The sequence below is a fragment of the Cololabis saira genome, chromosome 23, assembly GCF_033807715.1.
Source record: "Cololabis saira isolate AMF1-May2022 chromosome 23, fColSai1.1, whole genome shotgun sequence".
In the NCBI taxonomy this organism is placed as follows: domain Eukaryota; kingdom Metazoa; phylum Chordata; class Actinopteri; order Beloniformes; family Belonidae; genus Cololabis; species Cololabis saira.
The window spans coordinates 24,677,106-24,699,127 of record NC_084609.1 but is presented as its reverse complement, the minus strand read 5'-3'; the positions used below and the strand labels follow the sequence as shown (position 1 = coordinate 24,699,127).

At 40.2% G+C, this 22,022-nt stretch overlaps 1 protein-coding gene and 1 long non-coding RNA gene across 2 annotated transcripts in view; one reads left to right on the top strand and one right to left on the bottom strand.

The window, feature by feature from the left end:
• LOC133423829 (proton myo-inositol cotransporter) overlaps positions 1–22,022 on the top strand; it is a 139,018-nt gene that overhangs the window by 71,887 nt on the left and 45,109 nt on the right. The window contains exon 4 of the mRNA XM_061714138.1: positions 13,010–13,118. Coding sequence (XP_061570122.1) covers positions 13,010–13,118 — 109 coding nt within the window. The remainder of the gene's footprint in view (positions 1–13,009; positions 13,119–22,022) is intronic.
• Positions 1,118–4,013, bottom strand: LOC133424300 (uncharacterized). The gene is made up of 5 exons (XR_009770860.1): positions 3,526–4,013; positions 3,327–3,420; positions 3,032–3,112; positions 1,450–1,506; positions 1,118–1,243 (listed from the first exon to the last, which is right to left on the bottom strand). It is a non-coding gene; the product is annotated as an uncharacterized LOC133424300 (long non-coding RNA).

Here is a 22,022-nt window from a genome sequence, read left to right as displayed (position 1 = left end):
GTCCAGGTGGTCCAGATGAACCCCAGCTGCACAAACTGCAGGGACATGCCCACAGACCTGGAGAAGCTCGGCATAAGTAATCATATGGCACACATGCAGTATTTTATATTAGAAGATGGGGTTTTGTGGCTGGCCCGGGCTGCCTGGAACAACATCTTCGCCACGATGACCACCAGAAGCCTGGAGTGGAGCTGAGAGTTGCGGCATGCGGAAGGAAATCAGGTTGTCATCCCAAGCTGTGTAGTTTGGGTCAGGAAACCTATCTGTAATCTTCCAAACAACCAGTACACCGGATTTCTTTTGCACTGGCTGGTGTGAATAACAGTTTTTAGCTGGGTTACACTTTCAATGTAAATAGTTTTTATTTTTATACATTTTATTACGTACAAGTCAGAAATGTTGAGTTCTGTCCTTGTTTACAGAATAAAAAATATATATATCTTTCCGATTCCGAATTATATTCATTGTGAAAAACACCAAATGCAGAGAATCTCCCAAAGATTTTGATTCAAGTGAGAAGTTATGAGAAAATAGGTTATGATAATCAGATCATTTGCAATTACAGCTACATTTATTTAGGGATTGTGACAAGACATGAACAAGAAATTATGTCAGTGAATTATTTTACTCTGTCCTGAAATCCTGGAGCTTTGCTCCCGAGTATTGAGACAGATATAACAACAGGCAATCAAAGTTTTAGCTGTCATCACGAGGACCTGCATCTCCACGTGACACCTTAGTTTTTACCAGTCCATGTGTGGTTGTGGTTGTGACGTGGCAGCAGACCCAGGGGCCTTGGATCTCCAGGCCTCAGACTGTCTCCTGGGAAGGCCCTTTCCACTCTGAAGCCTCTTTGAAAGAGTGGCCTTCTGTAGTTCAGGGATGTACAGTAGCCATAGTCCTTGTTCTCTTTCAGGGTACCGGTATACACACTTCAGCTCTTCATGTTTTTATTGTAGAACCATCGGTAACTTGGGAAAAAACAACAACATAATTTAAAACAATTTCACAACGAGATATGGTAACAGTGCTAAGAATCTATTGGGGTGTCAGACAACTATGATATAAAAAACCCCAACAACTTACATCTTGTGTCCCATCACGGTTTTGTGCAGGGAGGCGGTGGTTGTAACCAAGTGTTGCAAGCAACGTCTGAGCTGTGTATACAGGTGGGCTAAAGCCAAAATGCTTTCCTGCAAACATCAGGATGTGATTTTGGAAGTTCTCGAAGTCTGAAGTTGTCCTGTTAGTTGAGAAAAAAACAACAGCTCTGTTACTGTCACATTACTCACTTTTATATCATATAGTGTTAATAGTATTTTATCATTTCAAATAAAATCTGTACTATACATATTACAGTATATGTATATGATATGTATATATCATAATACATATGTACTTTTATACATTTTCTAAATACTTGATATACAACCAATAAGTAAAGCATACCATAAACAAAGGTGAGGAATATATTCCTCATCAGAGCTGTCTCCTTTTCCTGAACCTCTGACCAGGATCATCGATGAGCATACATAAACACATAAGAATGGAATTACCAGTAAAATAAATAGGAGACAATGCACTCAACTGTGTGCTGAATTCCTAATAAAGTATAGCTCAAAAGGATAAAAGGAACAGCAATTCCAAGTGTAAAAATATATTTATCTTGCTATGTTGGCAGCCAGGAAATGTATAACCTTAAATTGGAAAGAATCTAAACCCCCAGTATTAGCCCATTGGTGGAACGAACTCTCAAGCTCCTTACACTTGATGATATTTACTACAAGAGTAAAGGCAAATCCTCAGACTTTTTAAAAATATGGCAATCTCATACAGAATTTGATTTTAAGAAATCCGTAGGTAATTGTAAGGCATAGTGACAATGATAAGACCTGAGTGTAATGGTTTGTATTGTTTTGTTGTCGTGTTTGTTTTAAGTGGGGTTTTCCCACCGTTTATGTCTGTTTTGTTTTGTTAGGTTTTTTTGGTTTTGTTTTCGTTGTGTTTTGAGGGTATATATTTGGATATCATTTTGGTTCTTTAACGGACCAGCCCCAACTTAGGATAAGAAAGTAATGACATTAAGTGTTTCCTACTTTTTTTTTTTTTTTTTTTTATAAGTCCCCTTCATCAAGAAGTAGGTAGGAATATTATTTAACTATTTAATTATTATTTCAGAGTCATTGATAGAACAGATAGGGTAGTACTATCTGGTATTCTCAATTAGTGCATTGAGTAGAATTTTTGGTTAGTATATTTGGCATGATTATAGCACTATGAAATATGTTTTGGTATGTATGGACTTTGACTTTTTTTTTTTGGAAATTGAGTTGTGGGGGTTTGTGTTCTATGTATTTAAGGTATACCCCTCTTTTTGTGGCTGAAAATATAAAAATACAATAAAAAAAAATAAAAAAAAATATATATATATATATATATATATATATATATTTATCGTCACACGTTTTCGTATCCCCCTTCTTCAGTGTGTTTCTGGCAAACAATTCAAGGCATTCGCAGGTACATTTAATTTTGAATCAACCACAAAATGAAGCGTACCTGAAATCTAGGCTCAAAACTAGAGGTGACCGAGCTTTTGCGGTGGCCGGCCCTAAGCTGTGGAATAGTTTGCCACTAAATGTTAGATCTGCCCAGACCCTAGTGGTTTTTAAGTCTTCTTTGAAAACGTATTTATTTTCTTTGGCTTTTAGTGTGTGACAACTTAGTTCCCTACATCTGTGTGAAGTGATTGTGCACTGTATGTGTACTGTTATGTTTTTTATTACTATTTTATTGATCATTTTAGTATGCTAGTGATTTTATTGTTTCTACACTGTGTACTGTGTTTTTCTTTTGGTATTGTTTTATTTTCTTGTATGCTGTACAGCACTTTGTACAGCACTTTTAAATGTGCTTTATAAATAAAATTGACATTGACATTGACATTGACATTGCAAGTGCCTTGAATACTTTGCCAATTACACACGAGTAAAACAAAACAAGACAAAAAGACTCACAAACATTCACTTACATTGTTTTTCTCAAATAATTGATCTCCTCCTCATCTGGAGACTCATGCTGCTCCTCAGCAGTCATTTTCAGGAAATGCATGCTATAACCAGGACCAAAACATACAATTTAGATTAGAGTAAATATTTAGCCATAAAAATGTACCTGGACTCTAAAACATTTTCTGGCTCCTCAGTCAGTGGTATGCCTGTATGCCAAACTCTGCTCTCCAAATTCAGAAAACAATAATAATCACATCTGACCATGCAATGAAGTGTACTTTTGAGAAGTGACAACTTTACTGTATGAAAAAATACCGTTGACGGTCAGACTGTCACGCTGGACAACGACAGGGGTAGAATTTCTGCGTGTCCCTTGCCTGGACTTGATGCAACTCGTCTATGTACAAAGCTGGAATAAATAAATAACATGCTCAACATGCAAACATTTTGCTAAAAACAAGCAAAAATGCTAGTAAAGTCATTTTTGTGGCAAAATCCGGTAATATTACTGTACCTTGTCGGTCGACGTTGCTCCTCTTTGCATTTCGTGCTCCATAGGTTGTAAACAAACACACGTGTCTGAATAGGAGGAGTCAGCCCGGCACCAGCGCTCCGTGTAGAGAAACGCTGCTGTCTGTGTCTCATGTTGACATCTAGAACTCTGTTAGAGTTGTAGGAAATCAGACCTTTTCTAACAGACTTTGGGAAATCGGCAAAATACGATGTCACCTTAAAAAACGTGAGCATTTTCCAGGGTTTCTGGGCTGCAGCTGGAGAACAGGAGAAGCCGTGACGTCACTCTCCTGCGCCGCTGGGATTGCGAATTCATTTTGAATATTGTACACTTTTTTGCGGGCAGAGCATGAAAAAGAAAAAGCAATGTCTTCTTTGTTTTCTTTTTGATTATGACATAAAATGTGCAGCGTAAAGAATAAAATTAAAATGCAATTCGGATTATATATTATCAATTTTATTTTTGACTCAAATAATGCAGCTACATTCTTAAAATGAAAAAGCATTTCTGCAAATGCATTTTAATTTTCAAATTTTAGATTTAAAATTGAATATTGTGAACTATTTGCTGAGGCATGATTTGAAAATTAAATCTCAAACGTCTTTTTCTTTTTAATTTGAATTAAGTACAAGAATGAGCAGTGTTGAATACGAAAATTAAAATGCAATTCGGATGATATATTATCAATTTTAGTTTTGACTCAAATAATGCAGCTACATTCTTAAAATGAAAAAGCATTTCTGCAAATGCATTTTAATTTTCAAATTTTAGATTTAAAATTGAATATTGTGAACTATTTGCTGAGGCATGATTTGAAAATTAAATCTCAAACGTCTTTTTCTTTTTAATTTGAATTAAGTACAAGAATGAGCAGTGTTGAATACGAAAATTAAAATGCAATTCGGATTATATATTATCAATTTTATTTTTGACTCAAATAATGCAGCTACATTCTTAAAATGAAAAAGCGTTTCTGCAAATGCATTTTAATTTTCAAATTTTAGATTTAAAATTGAATATTGTGAACTATTTGCTGAGGCATGATTTGAAAATTTAATCTCAAACGTCTTTTTCTTTTTAATTTGAATTAAGTACAAGAATAAGCAGTGTTGAATACGAAAATTAAAATGCAAATCGGATTATATATTATCAATTTCATTTTTGACTCAAATAATGCGGGCACATTCTTAAAATGAAAAAGCATTTCCGCAAATGCATTTTAATTTGAATATAGTCCCTCATATGCTTCCATAGTAAGCGTAGGTTGACAGAGTTGAGCCTTTTCAACGAGCTGCAGGTCTTTGTTGTGTGTGTGTGTGTGTGTGTGTGTGTGTGTGTGTGTGTGTGTGTGTGTGTGTGTGTGTGTGTGTTTTAAACACAACCATCTAATGGTGTGGCAGACTTTCCTTTTTCCTGAACATTGTTGCAGACTTTTAATGAAAAAATAAATAAATAAACAGTCCCATATTACACTTTTCCTGACTCAAAATGGAACTAAACTGTTATATACCCGGTTCTCAGGCTGCCCACGGGTTATTTTATGCAGTACAGGATCAATTAAGTAAATACAAGTTTTGGAAGACCAGATATACCAGGAGCTTTTATGTTTTTTGTCTTTTTTTATCTTGAAAATATAGAAGTGATATCAGAGAAATGTAATTATCCTGCTGAAGTAATAGATTACTAAAGGCTGGACCTGTATATTTGAGTCAGTTAGTATCGCATAATCATTTCAATACAATCTAGTATTGAGTATGTTGCAACCTTATCAATTAGTGTCTTGGCTGAATGTTGGTGCAGCAGCAGTTACACGGTTGCAGTGAAACCTCAGAAAACCCATGTGTAACGTTACCCGTGGTTGATCCAGCTCTTCTAGTACACCTGTGGTAGATAGCAGATAATATTCTGCATGATGTTTAATAGTCCTACATAATATGTTAATGTACTTCATGATCCTCCACCAAGGCTGCAAGCCCATAAAATGGTTTACGGCTCAGCTTTGCTATCGTTTCTGCACCTCTCCTCTGCTGAAACGTAGGATTATCTCCACAACCTGGACTACTGAGAGTCTGCGGCATATCTTATGTTGGCTAGTTAATTAGCCTGTTTCCTTGGTAGCGAGGCTACAGATGGTTTATTTCACCAGTTCCAACTACGTTAACTATCATAGCTCACTGCATTTGTTTATTATGAGACAGTGTTACTTCAAATCTGTAGACATAATATTAAGTATTGCCTCCTCTGGCAGCTTCTCTTCAAAAACAGACCTCACAATATCTCATATGATTAAAACTTTCTTTTGTGATACGTAAAAATATCACTGATACATACTGATTTTGCCAAAATGTGTTAAAATGATGCAGTATGCAACCAGCTGCTATAATGTGAAGTGATGAGCAATCACAGCAGCTTCCTAAAATGGGAAATTATCCATGAATGCTGTACTTTTCTCCAAATTTGAGCTTTTATAGTGCACATTTTATACGAATGATGTATTATGAAATTTGCAACTACAAAAACGGCTCTAGTTTTTTTCAGTGTTTAGAGGCTTCAGATGTGTCTGGTGCTTCACACCAACCAGAGGAGGAGGAGGAGTGTTACTCTGCAGCGTGAATTTGTTAATTTGATAAGTCAACGATAACAGCTCCTACAGCAGGAACGGTACATTTTAATAGATTTGTGACTGTGACTTCTTAAAACGGGGGTATACCTGGAATCTGCCAAGTGCAGACCATCCACAATCATCTCGCGACTACAGTGGCACAAGCCTGTGCTCCAGCCTGAGAGGTGATTGTTAATGTCGTGGATGTTGAAGTGCCCATTTTGCTGCAGCTGTTGTAACTCCGTCTCTAAGTCAATATGAATACGCTTCATAAGATAAATTGTATAGAATCAAAAGATACAGATGTAACTGGAATGTTTCAACGTGGAGAAAAAAGAAAACGCCCAAAAAACATGCAATCACTGCACTAGGAGACCTAATCACAGTGATTGTGGTTCACTGGTAGCCTGCTGGCTTGTTTTTCATCCCATTTCTTTTTTCAATATCTCATCTGATTAAATTACAGCTGGGTGTCGCTTGGCTGAGGAAATGAAGCTGTGTCTTGTGTGTGTGTGTCTGTGGGTTTGTATTCCTGGGATGCATTTTTAACCCCTTTTTGTTGGGTGTTTTTTGTGACTCTGAAGGAAAAAGGCAAACCAAGAAATGAGATATTACATTTTTATTATTGCCCTTAAATCCTGGGCTTTGGTCGATGGAGTATTTCCTTTTCTTGCAGCCGTGGAGCCTAGACTTCCCTTGGTAGCAGACTTTGGTCCATGAATCCTGATTCACTGTCAGCTAATCAGATAAGACTCCTCTGCTCTGGTCTCTGTGGATCCTCCAATCAAACCTCACCAGGTTAGCGCCATGAAAATGTTTAGTCCATGAACATATCTCTTTTTCATTCTCACAGTAGTGTTTTATATCAAACTTTGACTTTACTAGCAGATTCAGAGCTGATTATGTTTGAGCACCACAGATTGAGTTGCACATTTGTGTTTGATTTAGCATATTCTAATATTGAATATGGAAATTCCCTTTCATAAAATGAAATATGCAACAATGCTGGATCCTACAACCCCCATCATCTAATTGGGAATATACATATTTTATAATGTGCGTCTCTTTTTATTAAGGGTTGACTTTAATTAAGGCTTTTGACACAGTCCCATGATACTAACGTAAAGACAGAGGTGCGTTCAACTGTCTAAACATACTGTTGGATTGTATGACAATGATTAATCAGGCAGATCTCATTCAGGTCAATGGTATTAACTATGGGTGTACCTCAGGGATCGCTCCTGGGAGCACTCCTCATCATATCACATATATTACCATCCTCAATCAACAAGCATCTCATTTCAAATTTCGTTTTTATTGTCTTGTGATTGTAATATACTGTGCTACTGCTACACCAAGTCACGCGTCAGGCCTTGTATCAGCTACAACAAACTTTTAATGATGTTCACTGCAACGTGTGTGTCAGATGGTTCCGGTTGTCCTTAAGTACTCTTCCATCCACACCTGCATATTTTCTTTTGCAAAACTGTCCCTGGTGTTCTCCCTTGTCCCTATCACTGTCTTCCCCCCCTGAGACTTTTTTTATTCTTTTTATTGGGCCTTAATCCTGAACTGAGATGGTAAAGTAATTATTACATACATGCATTTTAATATAGGTCTCCATACTCTTGAAATTAACTCCAAAACCGATCTGAACCCTAAAGGTCCTGTCTAAATTCACTTCCTTTTCCAGGTCTAGGCTGAACATGGCTGCAGACAAGCCTCCACGCAGGCCGAGGAGCAGCAAGTCCCAGCAAACCTTCATTAGCTCTCATTTCAGTTCAGTCATAATCCATATCAGATGTCATTGGCCAGAAGTCCAGTTAGTCAACTTAAAATCGATCCTGAAATGATGCAAGGCAAAAGTTGTTCAACTGGACAACCAAGCTGCTGTGAGAGGTAGAAGCTGTTAAACTGGAGGAAGAACAGCTGCTTCAGGCTGCTTTAAGCCCCCCAAACGTTTCCAGTCCAAGCTGAAACTAGCTGCAGAATCAAGTCAAGACACTGCAAAGCGTACGTGATGTCACCTAGCTACTGGGTATCAATAGCCCCTTTCACACAGCCAGTTCGAGGCGGGAACGTTGCGCCTTTAAGCCGCCTCGCTGTTCTGTGTGAAAGTCACGGAGGCGGAATGGGGGGGCCAAGTGGCCCCACCAATAAGCCGGCAGCGGAGGTAGTCACAGAGCCGAAACGGGGTCTGTGTGAATGACACAGCCGGCATGCCGGCATGCCACTAGACGCTGACGCTGTCGTCACGCCTCTGATTGCGGAACGCCGGCATGCTGTGTGAATTTACAGACGGGAGCGGCGTTATGCCGGCGTTGTATGGTTCTGTGTGAACCAACAAAGGCGGCGTATTGGCAGGACTTCTTTACACCAATATTGCGGAATCTCTGTGTGAAAGGGGCTAATGACTCTAGCTAACAATGACTCATTTTTGGAGCCATCCCCCAGTGGTCATTCAAGGAAGTGAAAGTAATTTCACTTCCTTACTGAATGTAACCCAGAAGACGGGACAAGCCCATTCAGTATGACTGTAAAATAATGAAATCGTGTCTGCCGCCCTGAAGATAATTTAAGAATGTAATGTTGGCAGTGGTTAATGGCTTTGTTAGTAAATTATATCTAAACATGTTGTGTATATTGCAATTATTTGTGTTTTTGTAAACTGTATCTGCTTCCCATCTTATCAAGAGCAATCTTGGAAATGAGATTTTAAATATCAAGAGGTTTTCTCTCTGGTGGATTAATGATTATTCATCGTGAGCTTTCTGCCTGATAAATGCTTGTACCGCTCTTGTCAACATTAGTAATACATGTCTTTTGGTAAAAATTTGGTGGAGGAGAAAAAAAGGAAAACTAAAAATGAGAAACCCCAGGTTAAATCCGTTGGATACAACTGTTTTCACAGGCTGAGCATTTTTCATAAAGGTCAAAATTAAATTATATGCCCTTTCACAGCCAGCCCTTTGGCAGTGAGGCGCAATTAAGCCAGGTTTGCTACATGACAATGTTAAAAACTGAAACTGCTAACATAGCGTAACCTTTGTTTTGTCACCCATGGGAAGCTCATGACAAAATCCCTCCAACTGTTCCCCCATAAAGTAAAATGAATGAAGGAAATCTAGGGAAATATTTCCTTGATATATGCTGTTATTAGTTTAGCTCAGGTGAAAAATGGTTGCAAATGTTTAATATATGTTCCCCAGCGTAAAATTGTGAACACTCTGAATAACTAAATCCACTGTGCATAGTATCATTAAGCAATTCCAAGGATCTTAAAGAAATCCCTGTATGCTTAAATCAATATTCAATGCCCCTGATCTTCAAGCCTTCATGTGGGAGTATATATTGCACTAAAACCTGTCTACACCTGGTCACTGATGTTTCCTTTCCAGATGTGCAAGCGGCTCATTCTGAGCTCTGAGAATTGTATAAATACAACCTTCTAATTGGTTGCAGCGTACAACATGTTTCATGTTTACATGTTCTGGAGTAATCAGGGATTTGTTACCACAATGCCAAAGAAGAAATCTATCAGCAAAAATCTTTAGAGAGGCAACTGTTGCTGCCTGTCAGTCTGAGGAAGGTTATCAAGCCATTTCCAAATCCACCTGAATCCATTACCAGTTAGCAGTGTCCCTGCAAGAGGACATCACAGCAGCTTCACCGCAAGGTAACACCGTGAAATCCTCAGACAAAGACAAAATATGACCAAAACAACAACAACAAAAGCTGCGTCTCAGACCCCAACAGGCTTCACTGCCCATATTAACTGTTCAGGCTGGTGACAGTAGAATTAGAAAGAGACTGTACCAGTGTGGCTAGATTGGAAAGGTTGTCAGGACAACGCTTCTTCACTCTGACAGGAACATGACAGCCCGGCTTAGATGTGCAGAGTTGCTTGTCTGGAACAATGTCTACAAAAATCAAGTTGTTTGGCCAAAATATAAAGATCCATGTTTGACCAAAACCAGACACGGCACACGAGTATTAAAAACATGCATGAATCTGGGATGGGAATCACAGCATGGCTCCAGGAAGACTTCTTAAATCACCATCTAAGAATACAGTTCAACGAGTCTAAACCTGCAGGTTAAAGGAGTATCATACAAAGATGCTCCACGTGTGAACATGGTGCAGAAACGCTACCACACTCTCTGGCCCACTTCTTATTGAAAATATACTGAGCGAATATGGAAAACTGTCCCGTCATCGACTGATTGAAATGTTAAATTCTTCCGGACTAAAGAGGAGAGGGGCCATCTGGGTTGTTATCAGCACACAGCAGGCTACTCTGATGACAGGGAGCTACATCAGTGTCTGTGGGATGGGCAGCTTCCCGTCTGGACAGGAAACATCAATGTTGAAAAGGGATTTGTAGGTTTAAATGCCACAGATGTTCCCATTCAGAAAATGTATTTTCTCAGGGAATGCATTGCATCTTTCAGCCAGACAATGCTACACCAGATATTGCATCCAAGACATAAGCTTCATTAGTAGAAGAATCCAGGTGCTGAAATGGTCCAGACCAGGGGTCGGCAACCCAAAATGTTGAAAGAGCCGTATTGGTCAAATATGTCTGGAGCCGCAAAAAATGGAAAGTCTTGTATGAGCCTTAGAATGAAGGCAACACATGCTGCATGTACCTATATTAGTTATAACTAGGGGAAGATTTATTTTTTCATTATGCACTTCGAGAAAAAAGGCGAAATGTGGAGATTAATGTTGAAGTACAATCTTGAGAAAAAAGTCGAAATGTAGAAAAAAAAGTCGAATTGTCGAGAAAAAAGTCGAAATGTAGAAAAAAAGTCGAAATGTCGAGAAAAAAGTCGAAATGTAGAAAAAAAAGTCGAAATGTAGAAAAAAAGTCGAAATGTCGAGAAAAAAGTAAAAATTTTCAGAAGAAATTCAGAATGTTGAGATTAATGTTGAAGTACAATCTCGAGAAAAAAGTCGAAATGTCGAGAAAAAAGTTGAAATGTTGAGATTAAAAAGGAAAGGAAAAAGGAAGAAAAAAATAGAAAAAAAAGAAAAAGAGAAAAAAAAATAAAAAAGGAAAAAAAAAATAAAAAAAGAAAAAAGAGAAAAAAAGAGAAAAAAAGGTAGAAAAAGAAGAAAAAAGGAAAAAAAAGGTCAAACATTTTTGGAAAAGCTCAAGGGAGCCACTACGGCGGCGCTAAAGAGCCGCGGGTTGCCGACCCCTGGTCCAGACATTTCACCAACGTTTAAAACATAGAAAAAAGAAAAATCCTATCAGACAGGATTGGGATGCCATTGTTTTCCCAAAACCTCAGCAACTGGTCTCCTCAGTTCCCAGAAGTACATTGGACTGTTAATTAAAGAAAAGATGATGCTAACCGGTGGTAAACTTTGCCCTATTCTGACTTTTTTGAGATATGCCGCTGCCCTCGAATTCAAAAACCAAATCAGTAAAATCCCAAATAATACACCTTTCTTCATCTTCATGACGAGGGTGAATTTACTAAGTTTAAACATCTAAATATTTTTTGTGTAAGTAAAATATGGATTTATTATATTAGCAAATTACAGTTTCTGTTTTTATTTACACTTTGCCACGGTTCCCATGGGCAACGATAAGACACAGTTTGCACAAACAAGACAAAAAGTCAGACTTTTGACTGCTTTACAGTGTGTGTGCATTTTATTTTAATACCCTCAAATGAAAAGTGGCAGCTTGGGACACAAGAGTGGTGAAGTCCCCGAAGAGAGGGATGACAAAAGGGAGGCGTGTTGTGTCTCCTTCATAGTCTGGTCTGCTTGTCAAACTGTTAAAGGAGATGTTAACTGGTCCAGAGTCCTCCCACTCACAGCTGCTCCCCAGTAATCAGCCTGTGTGTCATCTCACATGTGCACGCTCACGCATCCCTGTTTACATGTTTGTACGTGCTTGAACTTTCACATTTTCACTGCGCTTGAGTGTTTCAGTTCAGGATTGTTTGTGTGTCCTTCTGTAACCCAGAGCTCTACATCTGTCCTGCAGATCGCCGTCCTGCAGATCGAGCCGTCCCTTTCCCAGACAAGCCGATGGTGTGTTTGTGTGTGTGTGCGGGTGTGTGTGTGTTGGAGATGGCAGTCTGGCTCCATCACTGAGCCATGTGGGACTCCGCAAGGCTGGAGCCAAATTCAAATATTTGCTTCATCCCACACTGAGATATCCATCGTTTGAAAAAGTGGAACGGCAGCTGCTCTGTTTTTTTTGGCCGATCCTCAGGAGACACATTTTCTCATCTCAGGGAGGTTAGAGATCGGAGTCGTGACAGAACAGCATTCCTGGCACCAACGAAGCCTCAGCATCTTGTGTAAGACAAATTCTGGAGCTCATATGGTCGCTGCTTAAATGTTGGTCCTCCAGCATGAGGGCAGCATTACTCACTGGCAGTGAAATGAAGCCAAGAACGTTTATTAAATCAAATCTGAGCGACGGGGAAAAAGGGAAGTATGTCCTCCCTCACTTGTAAAGTTTCACAAATGAAGCCTTAATTTATTTTTCTTTGAAGAAAAGAAATAGGAAACAAAAGAAAATCGTCGGTATTGAGAGGTTTTGTTATATTCAAGCTATTTTAATGAGGGAAAACATCAGCAAAGAAGAACATTTTGCTGCCTATCAATCTGACAAAGGGTTCAGAATCCATCAATATAAAGTTTATCCCCCAGAGGAAAATATTCAAGGCAGCTGCAAATCGTCCTACAGTATCAGTTGATATCAAAGCAGGTTCACCACAAGGTCAGACCGCGCAGCGCTCAGAGAAATCGTTAAGTCTGGAGAAGCTCATTTAGAAAATAAACCCTGTTACATCTTTCCCACTGAGTCTTGCTGATCTTGAATCATTTTTGCCATGCCATTGCTTGTGTCTCCAGAGGGCCCTGTGATCTGGCGGATGCTGACCTACCCCCCGACTCGGCGAGCTCTCCTGGTGGGCTGCGGTCTTCAGATGTTCCAGCAGCTGTCGGGAATCAACACAGTCATGTGAGTCTGAAGGGAAACCAACACTGTTTGGGGCGTCTGCAGAGATCAGCATGAAATGAGACACATTGTCCACCATACTTCTCCTTCTGGCCCTTGAGGTATTATACTGTTTGCACTCTGGTTTAAGGGATGTGATAACAATCATATTTCATTTACGGTAAATATAGACCAAGGGTCGGCAACTCGCGGCTCCGGAGCCGCATGCGGCTCTTTAGCGCCGCCCTAGGGGCTCCCTGGAGCTTTTTGAAAAATGTTTGACCTTTTTTTTTCTTTTTTTCTTTTTTTTCTTCCTTTTTTTTCTTTTTTTCTCTTTTTATTTCTTTTTTTCTTCTTTTTTTCTTCTTTCCCTTTTTTTCTTTTTTTTCTCTTTTTCCTTTTTTTCTCTTTTTCTTCCTTTTTCATTTACTTTTTTCTCGAAATTTTGACCTTTTTCTCAACATTTCGACTTTTTTCTCGATCATTCGACTTTTTCTCAAGATTGTACTTCAACATTAATCTTGACATTTCGACTTTTTTCTCGAAATATCAACTTTTTTCTCGATATTTCGACTTTTTTCTCGGCATTTCGATTTTTTTCATGAAATTTTGACTTTCCTCGATATTTAGACTTTTTTCTCAACATTTCAACTTTTTTCTCAACATTTTGACTTTTTTCTTGAAGTGCATAATGAAAAAAACATCTTCCCCCAGTTATAACTAATATAGCTACATGCAGCATGTGTTGCCTTCATTCTAAGGCTGATACAAGACTCAGTCATTTTTTGCGGCTCCAGACATATTTGTTTTTTGTGTTTTTGGTCCAATATGGCTCTTTCAACATTTTGGGTTGCCGACCCCTGATATAGACTCAGACGCCGCTCCTCTTTGGTACACCTGTGCAACTGCTTATTGACACAAATATCAAATCCATACTTTGGGCCTCTTCATACCAAGTGAGAATCATTTAACCACCTCAGCTTACCTGATTATTGTTGCTGACCGTCTCCATCCCTTTATGACTGCCCTACACCCATGTTTTGATGGTTCCTTCCAGCAGGATAACACTCCACGTCACAAAACTCAAACCAGCTCAAACCAGCTTTCTTGAGGATGATAATAAGTCACAGTAGTCAAAAAGCCTGGTGTGATCTCAGAGCACCTTTGGGATCACGACTGTGTAATTTACACAGCCTCAACAAAATCGGACAGTAGGAGACTAAAAATCTTGGTTGGTCTGATGAGTCTCAGTCAGAATTTGGCATAAACAACATAAAAACATGGATCCATCTGCCGTTGTTGGAGAAATACAGGCGGTAGTATAATAGTTTGGGATGTTGTTGGCACGCTCTGAGCCCTTTAGCACTAAGTGAGCATTGTTTCTTGAACATGACGTTTCTATACTAAAAGTACTTCTATAATCAGGATGTTTAAATCCAGTAGAGCACCTCTGGAGTATGGCGGTAGAGTCCTTTCCATCACGTATCATGTCAAATTCACAAAATGTGTTTAAAAAAACAAACAATCCATTTCAGTATGGACCAAGAGTTGTTTGCAGGAGCTTACTGAGTATATGCCATGAAGAATTAGAGCGGTTTTAAAGGCAAAAGGTATACAACCTGTTACAAGTAAGGTGTACCTAATAACGTAGTTGCTGACCGTGTCTCATAGCCTTACGATGGGGATTGTTGCTTTCTCAAATTTGCATTGAAAAGGAAAATACTGTTGTTCTGCTTGTCAGCCTCGCGGTTAACAGTGATGACACACTGAATGCAGGCCATGCTCTTCCTTTCAACACAAGTGATCCAGACCGATTTGTTTGCTTCAGCTACACAGTATTAGATCACAAAACATTTCTTTCACCCTTCAAAACGCATCCGTCACAGGCGAGCGACGGCCTCGCCGCCTTCCTGTCCACTTGGCCGTGAACGGACGCTCGTCTTTAATTCATTCCATCTTTCCATCTGCAGAGATTGTGTCATCCGCCCGTGTCTCGCCTCCCCTCCGAAATGAACTGTATAACAAGGCTCTGTAAACAATCTTCGGACGGGTGCTGTTGCCTAGCAACCGGCAGAAGGTGAGAGCAGTGGGGGAAAGCTCGTCCCTGTGCAGGGTGTGTCCACGGAACGTGTGAATTAACGCGTGATATGTGACACTATGGACTGTGGCGTTTGCTCACGTGCAGTACTCGAGTTGTAAAAACAATCAGGGGGGATGGTGGATTTTATCATATGGGGACAGATAATTTGTGCTGGTTACAAATAATATAATATATTACAAATAATAACACTGACCAAAAACACCTGCAGAAATACTGCAGGAGTGACATAGCAGCAGTTAAATGCAGCCTTCTGTAAGCTTTAAATATCCACTGGGCTTACATCAAATACATCAAAACACAACAATAAAAAACAGTTTTCTGAACTTATCAATATGACTCTGTCCTTCACAGGATAAGTAAAATGGATCACTGCAAAAACTCAAAATCTTAACAAGAATATTTGTCTTATTTCTAGTTAAAATGTCTCATTTTAGTAAAAAAAATCTCATTACACTTAAAACAAGACTCATCACTGGAAAAAACTATTTTCACCTGTTTCAAGTAGATTTTCACTTAAAATAAGTAGAAAAATCTGCCAGTGGAACAAGATTTTTTTGCTTGTAATGAGAAGATAAATCTTGTCCCACATGCAGATTTTTCTACTTATTTTAAGTGAAAATTTACTTGAAACAGGTGAAAATTGTCAAATAAGTTATTTTTCTGGTGATGACTCTAAATGTTGAAATAGCAGTAAAACCACATTCATTGATGAAATGACATAAGGGATGGAAAGGGGGGATGGCAGTTTTACAGGGGGGATGATTTTGACCGTTTTTATTTCAGGGGGGATGCCATCTCCCCTCATCCCCCCTCAACTCCAGTACTGCTCACGTGGATGCTGGAGCTCTGCACCAACTGAAGGATGGGGAGAGGGGTGGCAGTGCAGAGAAATTCAGCTGCTTTCAGCAGAGGTGCCACCCTGAACCCAACACCCCTCCCTGTACCCCAGTGGATCCCTGTCTGTCAGCTGTCCGCCTCTCCAGCTGCATCCTCGTCTCCAGCTCCAATTGGGAATCACTGACCCCCAGAGGAAACAGAACTAAATCTGTCTCTGTGACTTTTGCATCTGCCAATCTTTTAGTCTCAGCTGGAAAGGTCTACCTGCCGCTTGATCTGCGTCAACAGAGGTCCATTTGCACAGAGCATCGATGCATCCTCCATCAAGATGGTGTCGAGATTGCGTAGCGTTTCTACACGGCATTAAGATGTGTCTCCGCTCCTCAAATTAAAATCTGATTGCCCTTTCATCTGCAACAACAGGCACTGCGGCGCACCGCCGTGATAATTACCTTGTTGGAAAGTGACTTTAAAGACTTCCTACTGCTGACGATTTCTGAAAGCGTCTCCGGATTAGTTTAGCTTTTTATTTATTTTTTTATTTAAGACTTGCACAACAGTTCTGTCTCACTTCTGCATCATTTATTTTAACTGAATTGGTGAAAGTGCACAGATTTGCAGGTTACCACGCAGAGTTGAAGTTAATCGATGCAAAGTGAGATTTTTAGGCTTAATGATAATAAACACAGAGATGAATTAAATATTATTCTGTTTTAAGAGGAGCCACATAATTAGCAGGAAAGCAAACGCTGCTGTTCCGCTGGCACCCAGAGCTGATCAGTTATTGAACAGCAGTGTGCGGGTTGTTTCTTGCCTGGAAAATCATAATAATCTGAATTTAGTGAGTCTTTAAGCAAAATACAGCCTCAAATGAAAACAATAGGTAACTTTTTTTTCATTGTGTCATTACTTACAGTACAACAATGAAGCCGAAAAGAAAAGAATGTGAAAATCATGCATTCACTGCTTCCATACACCGCTCTTGAGCAAATGTGCAGAACCCGTGTGTCCTCGTGCAATGCCAAGAGGAAAAACATAAGCTACGGTCTGAAAGAAGCTTTTGTTTCTGTACATCAATCTGGAAATATTTAAATACATTTAAAAAAAGAAGACCGAACAGGTATGTTTTTTTTAGAAGAACCTCTTCTGTCTCTAAACGAACATGAAAGCAAAAGTGACGTTCACAACAAACACTTCTGGAACAATATCCTTTGAACCTACAAGGCCAAAGTGGAATTATTTAACCTCAATGTCACGATTGACATAAACCAAATACAGTATTTAAGGAGCACAGCAGTGGAAAGGTGACGATGTGGCGACGCTTAGTTGAAACTAACAGCCACAGCAGGACAATGATTCACACTGCACCAGGAAAGCTACTGTACATCAGAATGGCTGAAAAATGAAAGAATCAAGGCTTAGGAAAGGCTTCATCAAAGGTCCAGACCTCAGCACCACTGAGAAGCTGCACTAGGACCCAAACAGAGCTGCACATAAAGGCGTCATTCCTTAAAACCTCAACAAATCTAAGCAATAGGATATGTGTATCGATTTCAGACGCGTTCAGCCCTCTCCTGTAAGTAAAGTGATTGAGGGTGAAGAAGTTGAAATTGTTGAGTCTTATAAATATTTAAGCACTATTATTGACAACATACTGTCATTTGGAAAAAAATTCAGACTCAATATATAAGAAAAGCCAGCAGCGCCTTTTTTGTCTCCGAAAACTTTCTAAATTCCAGCTCGATTCTTCCCTGATGACTATGTTTTATCGTCCTTTCATCAAATCTTTCATCACTTTTTCTTTCATTTGTTGGTTTCAATCCTTGAAGGTCAAAGACAGAAATTTGCTCAATAAGGTTGTCAGTCTGGGCAGTAAAATCATCGGGTCGGCTCAACAAACTTTACAAGAACTTTATAACAAACAGCTGATCAAGAAGGCAAACTCCATGTTGTCTTATTGCTCACATCCCTTAATAAACAGTTTCAGTTTCTACCATCAGTTACTGCTTAGAATCCCTTTTGCAAAGACAAACAGATACAAACACTCCTTTGTTCCTCCGCTATTGTTCTTTTAAATGCTGGAAGGAAAAGGTAGTGGGTGAAAAAGCCTTCCCTCTTAAGCTTAGGTCTATATGTGTAACCTATTGTAACTTATTATGTATATTTTATGTATATTTAACATTGTGTGCTTCTCCTGTCGCGAAACTAATCGCCCCCTTGGGGACAAATAAAGTAATTGATTGAATGGTGTTATTATATATATTATATTATCCCATTAGCGGTTCCCTTAGCGGTTCTGTTAGCGGTTCCGTTAGCGATCCCGTTAGCGGCTCCGTTAGCGGTTCTGTTAGCGGTTCCGTTAGCGGTTCTGTTAGCGGTTCCGTTAGCGATCCTGTTAGCGGCTCCGTTAGCGGTCCCGTTTGCGGTTCTGTTAGCGGTTCTGTTAGCGGTTCTGTTAGCGGTCCCGTTAGCGGTCCTGTTAGCGGTTCTGTTAGCGGTCCCGTTAGCGGTCCCATTAGCGGTTCCGTTAGCGGTCCTGTTAGCGGTTCTGTTAGCGGTCCCATTAGCGGTTCTGTTAGCGGCCCCGTTAGCGGTTCTGTTAGCGGTTCTGTTAGCGGTCCTGTTAGCGGTTCCGTTAGCAGTCCCGTTAGCGGTCCTGTTAGCGGTTCCGTTAGCGGTCCCGTTAGCGGTTCTGTTTGCGGTTCTGTTAGCGATCCTGTTAGCGGTTCTGTTAGCGGTCCCGTTAGCTGTTATGTTAGCGGTTCTGTTAGCGATCATGTTAGCGGTTCTGTTAGCGGTCCCGTTAGCCTATTACCTATTTTCTGCAATAACTTTTGAATGGTTTGATATAGGAAATGTCATCAAAATCGCAATCATCCGGCAGTAGTGCCGTGGCACTTCAAAATTTCCTGAAATGTTCTAGTTGATTGAATACTCTAAAGAAGTTTGGGCCAGAATCCCTCCACAATAATTTAAGTCTGATAAACTCATACGGGAAACAACTATTTCTCGTTGTTGCTAATAAAGGCGGCAGAGTTACCAACTTCTGAGTCACTTAACATTGTCCACATGATTTCTTTTTTTGGGGGGGGAGGGTAATACTATGATCAGATGATTTCTGTTGATATATAAAAGAGGTAAACCAGTAAAACAGAGGATATGAACGTTTTCACGTAACTGTAATGATAAGTTTGACATCCAAGTGGCGAGCAGACCAGATGGACGGATGGCGGACCACATGGGAACGTCGCCTTTTCCTCCAGGCTTTCAGACGTATATTTCCACTTTCATGGAGCCAGTGCAAACAACACAACTCTTAATCACCGAATACACGTGCAAGGAAATCATCCACTCCAAAATCTGCTGACACCTTGTTTAAATGGTTTAATGACTATTTGCAGAAGGGATGTCCCTCGTTTGTCTCTGTGCCTTTGCTGGACCTGGTAGTCGTGACTTGGAAATGTTTAAATTTCAACATGCAAGTTGTTGCTCTTAGTCAGTATGAAGGATCAGAAAACGGTGGTTGTCACTTTTTTGTGACAAACCTTTTCAAAGTCCTACTGAAAGCAGCGACCTTGGAGGCGACAGCAGTAGGTTTGTTGACAAGTGCAGACCGCCACACTGGTTAATGAATTTAACTGAGACGGATGGAGAAAAGAAAATTACTTGAACCGCCAAAGGAAGCTGTATTGTGGCAGGAAAGTGAAAAAGTTCAGCTGACAAACTGTTGGAAAGTTGGAAGGGAAAGAGACATGATTAAAATCAGCAGAGTGCTCCGCGGATGCACCGGGTGTCGTTTGTAACCTAGCAACAACTGATCAGGACATCTAACGCAGCGTCAGCAGGTAATGGAGGCGAGCTCTCTGTAGAAAGCAGACAGAGACTCAACTTTGTCAAGATTTAGGATGGAGAGATGCTAATACAACCTGTGCAGTCACTTCTCTTTTCCCTTTACTCTCTCTGCAGTTTTTCTCTCCCTGTACCGTCTGAAATCCACCCAGGAGGCACTGAAGCCTCACAGCCATGTCTCAGTACAACACTGCCTTCTCCTCTGATGATGGCAGAGGGAAAGAATGGTTTAATATTTCTTTTTATTTCACCTGCGTTTTGCTCCTCCGGTGCATCGTCCTCGTCTCACCTCGTCTGGATTATTGTCTCTGATGTGACAGCTCCTCATTATAGCAATCTTAAAAAGTGTCAGAATTACCGGCAGAAATCCCTTAAGCTGGGTAGCATCCACACCGGCGTAGTGATGAGGATCAGCATCTCCAAATCTGAGGTCATGGTCATGGGTCAGAGACAGGAGGAATGATTGAGGGTCTGAGGATGAGACGGCTGCACTGAGGTTCTCTGTTTACCTGCTGATGTACAATCACACCCTCACCACCAACGCTGGTGTCCAGCCACCGCACGGTTAGAAGTTCTGTCATTCTCACAGTAGAGTTGCTGCTCCGCCGCGTTACCAAGAGCCACCTGAGGTGGTTCATCTCGTTAGGATGCCTCCCCCAGGAGTAGTTTTGTCCATGTAGGAGCAGATGCTGGAGAGATTTCCTCTCTTATATAGAGAGCTAGAGGAGGTGGCTGGATAGACGGAGATCTGGCCCTCGTTGCTTAGGCTGCTGCCCATGCAAACCAAACCCAGATATGGATGGATGGATGCATGGATGGATGCATGGATGCATGGATGCATGGATGGATGGATGGATGGATGGATGGATGGATGGATGGATGGATGGATGGATGGATGGATGGATGGATGGATGGATGGATAGCTGCCACTTGAACTATATTCTGCGACATTAACCTGATATTTGAACTCATTTAAACCAACTTAGACTTTACCGAAACCAGAAACTTTGTCAAAAGAAAGAAAACTAATGAAATCCTCAAACTAAAATCCTGATATTAAATTTAGATTCAAAAAGTTCTCAAAGCACCTTACACTAACCATGATCTGATGTGAGATGTGATCATAAATTCAATTCAAATTAAAAAATACCTTACTGATTTCCCACGAGGGAAATTAATTATTGCAGTGGTTTTCGTGATTTAAGTCTCCTCAAATATTAATTTGATAGGTTTATTATGCTGGGCAGGAAGGTTCGGGGTAAAAGTTTAATCACAGCCTCACAACCCGCTCCAGAGCAGGTTACGGGTCGAGCATCGGTTGTCATGGTGATCCAGGCCAGGTTAAAGGAGAGCCGTGTCTGTGTCGTTGTAAATCCCGGCTTTAGACTCAACGAACCGTCATATTTCATTTAATAGCGCGCCCTCCGGGAGACGGCGCGGCCTTAAAACGGCCCGCAGGTAAACAACCAAGGTGAAGAAGCACAAAGACGGACAGCTCTGGCCATGAGCCGACCTCGGGCGGTGACGGGAGGCGAGGGGAGGTGAGGAGACGTTCCACGGGGGGGGCAGGTGTCATAAGAAAGCCACTATTGAAAGTGTGAAAATAAGATAATAAATGAAACTAATAAACTTGTATTGGCAATAAAGTTGTTTTGTCTCACAAAGCCTAAAGCAACTTTAGGAGCTTCATGGAGCTGTAAAGCTTTGAAAAGTAAGGACATAAATCTTCTGAAACAACCTCTCCACTGTTTTCTGACCCGTAGTAAAACTCCAAAGAAGATTAATGGAGAGTATCTGCATTAATTAACACCATATCAAATTGGTTCTGATAGTGTTATTCATGTGACACGATATTGACCTTTCATGTTGAGTGGAAAAGCACAAAGAGACGCCAGGGACGTGCCAGGAGATGGATGGATCCTTGTCTGTTTTCTTTTACAAAATGAGCCCAATTCTTGATTAATTTGTTTCCTCAGAAAACATTTTCCTAATGAGTTTGTCTCATTCACTCGTTTCCTGCTGTTTTTAATAGGGCACGGGGTTTGTTTGCTAAATTATGATCCCATGTCAAAGAGTAAGGAGAGAAACGCTTCAGGGTGGGTTTAACTCCACAAATCGTAACTGACTTTCTGTTCCCAAGT